The sequence below is a fragment of the Etheostoma spectabile genome, unplaced genomic scaffold (assembly GCF_008692095.1).
Source record: "Etheostoma spectabile isolate EspeVRDwgs_2016 unplaced genomic scaffold, UIUC_Espe_1.0 scaffold270, whole genome shotgun sequence".
In the NCBI taxonomy this organism is placed as follows: Eukaryota; Metazoa; Chordata; class Actinopteri; order Perciformes; family Percidae; genus Etheostoma; species Etheostoma spectabile.
In genome coordinates, this window is record NW_022605574.1 from 120,268 (window position 1) to 130,593 (window position 10,326).

Genomic DNA, 10,326 nt, shown 5'->3' on the forward strand with positions numbered 1-10,326 from the left:
CCCGAGGCCTCCTCCCAGCTGGACGTCCCTCCACCTAGTCCTGGGTTCCCCTAAATCTCTACCTCGTTGGCTCAGAGGGGTTTTTGAATAGGGTTTCTGTGACAGTAAAATGAATGTCTCTGAGTTTTGCAGTACTGATAGATTGATAGTGCTGCCCTAAAAAAGAAAACAACCTGCAGAGTGAAGTTAATGTACAGTTCATATCCGTTCAGAGGGCTGCAGCTCTGGTGGTAAGAGAATCAGATTATGTAACCGAATCCTGGAAGACGACAGCAGAAGCATTTTTTTACTGGCAATGCTTTCATAGCTTAACAGGAAGAGTAGAGGTCACATAATAATAAGGGAGGGGGGGGGAAGAAGCACACAAAAACATGTTGAATAGAATTGACACGAGAATGTTGTAGTAGTCAAAGTCAGAATTCAGCTTTTCAGCTGTGGTTGTAAATGTCCTGTTGGTCTCTAACATTTTCACTGTAATTGCATCCATAATTAAAGCTATAGTGTGTAGTTTCTGTCACCCCCCCCCCCACCCATGAGTAATTCTAAGTAATGACGACAACGCTGCTGATAATTATAAAATGAAAGCTATTATTTTGTTTCTGTTTCCTCTCCAGCAGCTTCATGCCTCCCCTCCTCCATCCTCAGACTCCTTCCCCCACCTCAAATGTCTCCACACGTCAGCCATCTGCTCCCTGAAGACGCCTGAATCCCCGCTAGGCCAGACCTCCGCCTCCCGTCTGCCCGCACGCTGCAGCCAGGAAGTGACCCAGGACAACACCGTCTCCTCCAGCACCGACTCCTCCCACTCGGGGCCCCTGCTCCACCTCAGCCGGGGGACGCTCCCCTTCAAGATCAGCTCGCCGTGTCTGGAACGACTCCTGCGGGCTCAGGAGAGCATCGTTGCTCCCAGGACTGTGGGAGATGGAGGCTGGTTGTCTTGAGAGAGAGAGGGGGGGGGGGGGGGGGACGCTTTATGTGCTGTGGTAAAAATCAGAGGCTGATCCGGATGAGACAGGATCTCATCGTGGTCTCCCATGAGGATTCAAGGCCTTGGAAAAAAAGCATGTTTCAAAGTCTTGTACATCTTTTTTTTGCGGTTGAAAGCGGCTGCTCCAAGATCTGACTTCTTCTCTCCATGGCAACGTGGTCTACAAGACCAGGTCCCAGTTGTCTCAAAATCTTAGAGATGCTTGACCCTCCACAGACAGCGGTCCAGGTCGACATCGCCATGTTAAGTTTAAAAAAAAAAAGCCGTCTATGTGAGGAAACACTGGAGCTCTGTGTTTAGTTTTCACTATTATTTGGTACATTTTATCTTCTGAGGAGTTCCAAGGTTAAAACAACGTTGGCAGATGGTTACTGAGGGAGCAAATGAACAGGAATCATGAGCTCTGGGGTTCTTTTGAAAACACGGATCGAAATATAAATGAAGGCTCAATACATCTGGAGACTTAGATTTTGAGTACTTTGACTGTTACCTTGTTTTAGGGATGCACCGAATCCACGATTGGGCCGAATATCGGGCTTTTTGGCGACATTCGGTTTCTGCCGAACCTTTGAATTTTTTTCACCCGACCCTACGCTTGCACTAGGCGTGCTACTGGTCGACATGACGCCACCGTTGATTACAGGAAGGTGTTTACAGAAGTAAACTGTTGAAGTGCAAAGTGAAAATGGAACTTGTGACCAGCAAACGTGATATTTGGCGGCGCTTTCAGTCAAAAGAAGGCGATTCCAGTTGAGCTACATGTTGATTTGTCTTGTGGTGGTGAGGACTCTAAACAATGCACATTACCGCAGTTATAGTTGCGTATAAAACATCTGAAAGAATACGAGTTGTGCATGAAGGAATCTCCAGACAGCAGCCAAATAAATTGAAAAATCCACTGCTGTGGACGTTGTTTCGCCTACTTCATCAATGAGTTTCCTGTGTTAATGGACTGAGGATTCGGTGCATCCCTACCTTGTTAGATCTGCTTCTCTTTGGGTTTTTAATGCTTCCTCTACCTCATGCTGCTGCTACCATCAGCACGCCATCACTGTTGGGTAAAAACACCAAAACTTTACACAAGTTGAGAAAAGCTGCCTTCCTTCTAGATATAAGGTATATCTTCCAATGTAGAAATATATCATGTGGCACAATTAAACCCAGTCAGTTTCTGACTATAATTACCTTGAAATCCTCAGAAGGGTTTTTTAAAAGGTTTTATCAGCTCAAGCAGCTGGTAAAGATTTGATCTCTCAAAACTATGATCGGTGAAGAGCTCTTTGTTTTTATTCATCAGTTTTTTTTCTCTTTCACACCTCGCATGTTCAGTTTCAGGCTGGTAAACGGCCACGGTGCCTGGAAACATTTAAATCTTAACGCTGTTGTGAAGCAGAACAATTGCCCGGGACTCCAGAAGAAATCTTCTGCCACAATTTAAAAGAAATTTGGATCTTTTGAAAGTTAACAATACTCACGTGTGGTTCCAGAGTTATTAGTTGCTGTAATCTTTAATTTCTCTTCATACGAGCTGTAAAGAGAACAGTCCTTGGCCGCCTCCTGTGTACAGACTAATCTGCTTTTACTGCAGTCTGTGTACTTGTTACTTCAAATTACATTTTCTTTAAAGTGACAGCTCTAACAGCAGCCAGTAAGTCTTTCAAAGTGAATATTGTATAAAGATGAAAAATACCAATCCAGCCCTCCTCCAGTTCTTGCCAACGTGAGCAGATAGTTTGACGTGTAGTGTTTTCCTTCATGTACATATTTTTCACTTTTTAGTTACTCCCAAAAAAAAAAAAAAAGTTCATATTTTGTACTTCTGAAATAAATGTAATGTCTGTTTTCTGAGCAGTAAATGTCTTTCTTTACAACAAACTGAACAACAAATCAGTTATGCAGCATTTATTGTTTGTTTTTCTGTATGCTTTGGGAAACTCGGCATAGGCAATGAAAACAATAAATATGAATATTATGCAAAACATTTTCCTAATGAAGCATTTTACACAATGTACAATATTCTTTTTTTTTTTTCCTCCACTTGATTGAATATTCTATAAACATTTCCAAATAATAAACATACCTCCATGCTGAAACCCTGAAAATGGGATGTGGAGTAATGGGCAAAGAAATCAACACTCAATGAACTTCTCGTGTGGATTTTTGTGTCATTTAAAAATTGCTAATAAACCACAAGGAGAAATGATATGTGCTGTTTGAAAGAACCTAAAATGGATTTAAAAAGTGGCCCGTCTGCTCAGGAGTTCCCTACAACTGGTGCAGTGATGACAAAGCATCTCTGGGTTTGTGTGTGTGTGTTCAGACAAGACAGTCCACGACTGACTGGCCGTGATTTATTTGTGTAGAAGTGCTTGCGTCAGTAGTCCGTGTCGGAGCCCTCAGCGTTGTCCACGTTTCGGGACAGCATGTAGTTGTCCATGTCGATGGAGCGGCAGTTGTTGATGGCGTAGCGCAGCCGCTCCGCCATGACGGCCTGGCTGGAGTACGGAGGCAGACGCAGCTGGAAGAAGCAGGTCTGGGAGGTCGGCAGGCTGTCGTACGGCTGTGGAGGATAAACACACACGGAGGTATAAACAAAGTTGAAATGTTGATGTCTGTCCACCTCCCCCAATCCCATTTCCACTCCGTCAAATATCAGCATTCTTCAATCTTACCTCTGCAGCTTGTTGAGTCACGGCAATGCCAATAACTCTGTCGCAAGTGTGGTAACGCATTTCAAAACGCAGACGTTTGCTGCAATATAGTATGATTGCAAGTTGAAAGCAGTTGCACTTCCTCTGAGCCAACAGTGTGTTCCATGCTCCGGTGACAGGCTGAGTTTTATTTTGTGTGTTGTGTAAAATGTTCTAAAAATGCAAATAGAATAAACAGGTTTGGACTTATTTTCACAACTGAAATACATTTTCTGTACTGAAAGATGAAGTAGGTTACTGAAGAAAGGTACCGTTGACAAATTTCCAACACAAATGTTGACATGGGGCCTAATTTATAAACCTGTTACGCAAGAAAAGGTTGCGTGAAGCAGGGTGAAATTTGCGGTTGCAACATTTCGCGCAAAAGTCGGTATTTATAAAGATTTTCCATGCGTAAAAATGCCCAGTATTCTCCAACCTTTTGAACATACATGTGATGGTGCTTAACGCTCTCAAGGCTTTTCAGACTGCGTTTTATTGACATCCAACAGTAACGCGAAATATCACTTAGATAAAGTACTCTGGATGCAGAGGGCACAGCCTGCATCCAGAACACCTGCACCACTTATGACTCCAATCCACTACCGGTTTATTGGACTTAATTTACTGTACATTAATAAAACCGTACAATTATCAGTACAATAAATAAATAACCCAACAGTTCCCGATGGCCTGTGTATTAAAACCAATCAACAGCATGGCAGATTTGGCATTACTCAGAAATTTAGCAAGAGCACCTCGGTCTCACAATCACTGAATCGTGTTTTTTCCCAATTTTTCCGTTTCATGATTGGTCAGCAAGGGCTCCTTTACAAGGCTGGAATATTCGTTAACCGATTGATTGATATGGACCTTATTAGGACAAATATGGGACGACCTTGCGAGGGGCGGGAGGCTCGTGCACAGCCGCACAAGGTAACACACGTCCGTATTTATAGAAGGGAAGAGTCTACAGGTGGGCGCCGCATGGTCTTATATATCCAAATGTTTTGTGTACAAAAATTCAGACTTTTTCACGTGCAAATTCTTTCAGAAAAGAATCTACGCAGTTTTATAAATGAGGCCCCAGGAAAACCGAATATTCAAATCAGGGCTGTAGTCAAGACCACCTCAGTCGAGTCCAAGACCAGGACTAGTCGAGTCCAAGTCAAGAACAAGTCCAAAGAGGTTTGAGTCCAAGTCAAGACAGAGTCCAAAAAGGTTCCAGTCCGGGTCAAGACCGAGTCCAGGACAGAAAAAAAAAGGTCTTATGCATGACAGTATCAGGACAATCATTTTGGGTTTCACTTTCCCTCCAATATTGTTATCAACATAATAAAGACACCCAGACTCGGTCGAGACCTAAAGCCATATTGGGCAAGACCAGTGTCCGAGACAAGTCCGAGTCCAAATACTAGCAAGTCCGAGGCAAGTCCGAGACCATAGAAAAACGGTCTCCAGTCCAAGTCCGGACTTGAGTACTACTGTAGAAAACTCCAGAGATAACGCACACGGACTTCACAACTACAGCCCTGATTCAAATTAAATGTATGTTTGCTGAAAGGTAAAAGTAAATTGATTAAATGGTATTTTGTTATCTCCAAAAGTTCCGGACCTTGAATTAAAGCTTAAATTAAATTAAGATGAGGACGTTTGAGTAATATGTGTGAAAACTTCAATTCAATTTTATTTATAGTATCAATTCATAACAAGAGTTATCTCAAGACACTATACAGATAGAGCAGGTCTAGACCACACTCCAGAATTTACAAGGACCCAACAGTTCTAGTAGTTTCCTCCAGAGCAAGCAACAGTGCGAAACCCCCTGAAATAGTGAAACAATGTGAGGTGCGTCCCATTAGTCTCCACTCACCCTGTCCACCTTCATGATCTGAAACCTCTGAGAGATGTCGGCTGTGTTGGCGGGCAGCCTCGAGCGGCCCGAGACAAAGCGCATGAAGAGGACCCGCTCCTCGTTGGAGAACTCCTCCAGCGTTTGCCAGAACCACTGCACCAGGGAGTGCTGCTCGTCCACCTCTCTGTAGCGCACCACCTTCTTCAGCACGTCGCAGCAGATCTCCGGCATGCCGCACACCATCTGCTCCAGCTGCTTGGCCGTCAGCAGGGACAGCAGCGGCACCGGCACGATCCACGACATGCCCTCACGCACCGCTGCCACCTGAGCCGGGGGGGGGGACAGGCACGGGGTGAGTACTAGAGCCCGACCAGTAAAGGGTTTTTAAGGTCGATACCGATACAAATATTAGCTTATTTACAAATTGGATTCCGATATTTCGGCTGACATGTATTTAAAAAAATAATAATCCAGAAACGCGTAATAAAACAAACAGATTTCCCTAACATTAGCTATTTGTAGTTATTTATGAGTTCTCACTAAAATAATATGATAATAATTAGATTTGTCACAACAGAACATCAAAATATATTAAAGTTATGATAAATAAAATGTATAAAAATACAAACTTTAGATATAAAACTAAAGGTCCTTTGAACAAAAACACAATAAAAAAAAGTGTTGCCAACGGGGACGTTGTAGAGCGTCCTCTGGTGGACAGACTACGCAACACCATCACTAACAGGGACGTTGTAGAGTGTCCTCTGGTGGACAGACTATGCAACGCCATCACTAACAGGGACGTTGTAGAGCGTCCTCTGGTGGACAGACTATGCAACGCCATCACTAACAGGGACGTTGTAGAGCGTCCTCTGGTGGACAGACTATGCAACACCATCACTAACAGGGACGTTGTAGAGCGTCCTCTGGTGGACAGACTATGCAACGCCATCACTAACAGGGACGTTGTAGAGCGTCCTCTGGTGGACAGACTATGCAACGCCATCACTAACAGGGACGTTGTAGACGTCCTCTGGTGGACAGACTACGCAACGCCGTCACTAACAGGGACGTTGTAGAGTGTCCTCTGGTGGACAGACTATGCAACGCCATCACTAACAGGGACGTTGTAGAGTGTCCTCTGGTGGACAGACTATGCAACACCATCACTAACAGGGACGTTGTAGAGCGTCCTCTGGTGGACAGACTATGCAACACCATCACTAACAGGGACGTTGTAGAGCGTCCTCTGGTGGACAGATTATGCAACACCATCACTAACAGGGACGTTGTAGAGCGTCCTCTGGTGGACAGACTATGCAACACTAACACTCACAACATGGTTGACCGTTTTTATTTTATTTTTTAAATATTCATTCATCAGAATCATTTGTTTGTCTTTTTTATTAGCCATTATAAATATATAGATACCGAAAGGTCAGGAAATGCCTAATATAGTAAGTAAAGATCACAAAGTGCTTCACAAGAGTAAAAGTGTTCAAACTAAGACCTTTAAAACTGTAAAAAGAAACTGACAATGAGCATGAAACACTCTTGAAACAGACATGAAGGTTTTCTCCTCCGGGCTCTGCAGCAGAGTTTTCTTTTACCTGTCGATCGATTTCATGCAGCCGGTACTCAATGGCTCTTTCCACATATTCCTTCCTGTTGGAGAAAGTGAGAGGGATGCTGTTTCCTCCCGGGATGATGGGCACCATCTTTCCATCTGCACTCTGCCCAACAAAGGAATCCAGAGGAATCATCTGGAAAACAAACACAAACAGTAATTAGTCCAATGCATGCAACTGTTTGTGGACTTGACATTAATTACATTTTTATAGTAAAGAAAGACTCCTCCAATGGAAAACTATTTTGTTGCTCATTTACAATAAAAAGGTTTGACCACAAGCACATTAGAAGCACTACAGAACTTCAATGTTTGTGGTTTGTTTGTGTCCTGCACACACAGAGCGATGCACGACGTGATACGTAGCAGTTCCACACTATTCAACTGATCGATAGCTGGTGGTGGTGACAAACAAAGAAGCAGAGCACACAAAGGTGAAGAAGACCACTACTGAGTCAACATGGAATACTCGCCAGCTTTCCATTGACCGACTAACGATGAAACAGATTACTCTAATAATTTATTCGGTTCCTGGAAAGCAGCGAGATTTCAGCACATCGTGGTAAGACATTGGACAGCTCGTCTGGCAGAATTCAAACCAAAGCCAACAGACGAACAGATTCTGTCTCTCTCCCACTCTCCCTCCTTCCATGCCAAAGCAGCAGATGCAGCCCCTTCCTCTCCTCCCTCGGCCTGGCTGACGGAGCTAGTGTTGTGGCTCCAAAACTCCCCTTTCTCTCCTCTACAAGCCTGGGAACGAGGCCAAATCTCCGGCAGGCAGGATATGCTGCAGCAACAGCCGCGCTGGCATTCCTGCAGGACGGGGCTTTACAGAGCAGGGGTTGTGTGAGGTTGTTTGGACAGAACAAGGGCTCCGGGGATAGCTAAGCTTTTTGCTGCGTTAGCCAGCCTATCTGTGGATATTCGGGGGGGGGGTGGGGGGGGTTGGTCTGTGTATCAGTAGTGGTTGAGGCCACAGCCATGCTGAGGTTTTTTCAGCGCTGAGAGAGAGAGAAACAGTGTGTAGCAGAGCGGGGAAGAGAGGCAAAGCTGCCTCAGCTGAGCTCTGACTGCTGGTGTTTGAAAAGCTTACCCACAAACCCCCCCCCCAGCACCCCCCCCCCCCCCAGCAGGGCTTACATCAAGCTCTCACAAAGCTTCACACTGGTTACAGACACATTACTTGTCCCTGTTTTCTCAGCCAAAACAGTCAGTCTGAGATCTGAAGTGTGAACACAGATTCAAGGCGTTTGGTTGGTTAATGTTGAACACTGGGGGTGTGGAGTGGGCATGACATCATTTAAAGTTTGTTTTGGTTTGTGACATGTGCTTAATATCTTTTTAGCCGCATGCAGGGGATTGTGATGAACCAAACGTTCACATGGCTGAGAAAGTAAACATGCCGTCACAAAAATGATCAGTCACCCTGTGCGCCTGTAGTTACTAAGGTGGTGATGTGGACTTGAGTTCAGTTTTTTTATTGTGTTGTTGAAGCCAGAGATCGAGCTTAAATAGAAAGTAGAGCCCGACCAGTAAAGGATTTTTAAGGCCAATAACAATACAAATATTTGGATATTTAAAAATCTGATATTCTGATATATCGGCTGATATACTGTACATTAAAAAAAATAATAATCCAGGAACGCGTAACAAAACAAACAGATTTCCCTAACATTAGTTATTTGTAGTTATTAATGAGTTCTCACTAAAATAATAATAGGCCGTAGAATAGCGGAATCCTTAAAACAAAGATATCCTTATTTAAACCAAATTGTTGTAGTACAGTGTTTCCCCTCTCCCGTCTTTTATTTCTCTCCGTTTCTCATGCGCACACACACGCACACACACACACACACACACACACACACACACACACACACACACACACACACACACACACAGTTCTGTTGGCTGAAAAAGCGAGCATGCAGGCTAAAATTCAACTGTGGCGTTCTGTCGGGATTTTAGAGAAAAACTCTGCTAGCAGCTTGGCTAATTTATGCCGTGTAAAGTGCTACGAGCTTGAGATACACACTGCAGCGTTATGTCGTCCATCTCATCCGAGAACGGAGAGACGAGCGGCTTTTGATGAACACAAATGTACCGTACCATAATATCTATTGATATCAAATTATAGACTTACATATACGTTCATATTATCTACTTAAACAATGCAACAAATGTACAATAACAGGACTACATCCACATAACCACTCTCTACTTATGACAAAATAAAGAATATATGTCCCACCTCATGGAAATTCTCCTCGGTGATGCCACTGTCTTCAATGTGAAGAATGCTTTTGAGCGTCTGCACATATAGGAGGTCCACTTCCTCCAGATCCTCCAGCAGCAGGGGGATGCAGCACAGCTGTTTCCACACCAGGGGAGCCAGGTGGAGGTCCAGGGGCTTCTTGGTGCGGATGGCCACGCCCATCAGGATACCCAGGAACTTGAACTGGAGCATGTGCTCATCCAGGCAGGCAGACGGGTTGAAGAGAAACCTGGGCAGATTAAAATGTTGTTTGGTTTGTTTTCTAATGATGACTTTAAAATGACACGTGGACTACGTAGTGCTGGGCAAGCCAACAATGGAGCTGTTGGCATTAGAAGATCTTTTGGGAATTATGTATTTAAAATGAGTAAATGTACACGTTTTGAGGACAAATGTACGGTGAATTCTGAGAAATTCTCTCGAGATGTTATAGTATTGTTTTGCTGTTGCCAATCGAATGGAAACCCCTTTTTAAAGCTCCATCCGGAATATAAATACACTTTGCCATCCAGCATTACAAGCTAAAACAGGAGAGTAATCTATAAAAAATATAACAATCTGCCAGCAACAATCTGTTCTGGAGAAAGGGGAATAACGCTCTGGCTTTGTGTTAAAAAATATTACAAAGTGGACATGTTGTCCACTAGAATAATCCCAAATATCAGCCATCACTGGTAAAAAAAAAAATATCATATTGATAATAATTTCAACAGTGAATACTGCATTTCGTTGCCTGTGCATGTACATGTACATGCACATGTGTAATGACAATAAAGTTTAATCTAATCTAAAAATGTCTTAGCACTAGCTCATCTTTTTTAACCCTTGTGTTGTCTTCCCGCCAACCATGAAAAAAAAAAGAAAGTTTTTTCAACATAATTATCGCTTTTT

General features: G+C 43.6%; 2 protein-coding genes across 11 annotated transcripts in view; one reads left to right on the forward strand and one right to left on the reverse strand.

Moving 5' to 3' along the window:
- LOC116685760 (circadian-associated transcriptional repressor) overlaps positions 1-1,052 on the forward strand; it is a 38,230-nt gene extending 37,178 nt beyond the window's left edge. Inside the window, exon 6 of the mRNA XM_032510684.1 lies at positions 615-1,052. Coding sequence (XP_032366575.1) covers positions 615-941 — 327 coding nt within the window. The 3' untranslated portion in view covers positions 942-1,052. The remainder of the gene's footprint in view (positions 1-614) is intronic.
- A 1,823-nt stretch (positions 1,053-2,875) lies between these two features.
- The window catches only part of herc1 (HECT and RLD domain containing E3 ubiquitin protein ligase family member 1), a 77,106-nt gene continuing 69,655 nt past the window's right edge, over positions 2,876-10,326 (reverse strand). For 9 of the 10 annotated variants that reach the window (XM_032510675.1, XM_032510677.1, XM_032510674.1 and 6 more), the window contains 4 exons: positions 9,412-9,664; positions 7,144-7,296; positions 5,552-5,857; positions 3,311-3,548 (listed from right to left, as the gene is read on the reverse strand). In XM_032510675.1, the coding sequence (XP_032366566.1) occupies positions 3,363-3,548; positions 5,552-5,857; positions 7,144-7,296; positions 9,412-9,664 (898 nt within the window). In that variant the 3' untranslated portion in view covers positions 3,311-3,362. Of the gene's footprint in view, positions 3,549-5,551; positions 5,858-7,143; positions 7,297-9,411; positions 9,665-10,326 lie in introns of all 10 variants that reach the window. The other variant, XM_032510683.1, reaches the window with a different exon arrangement.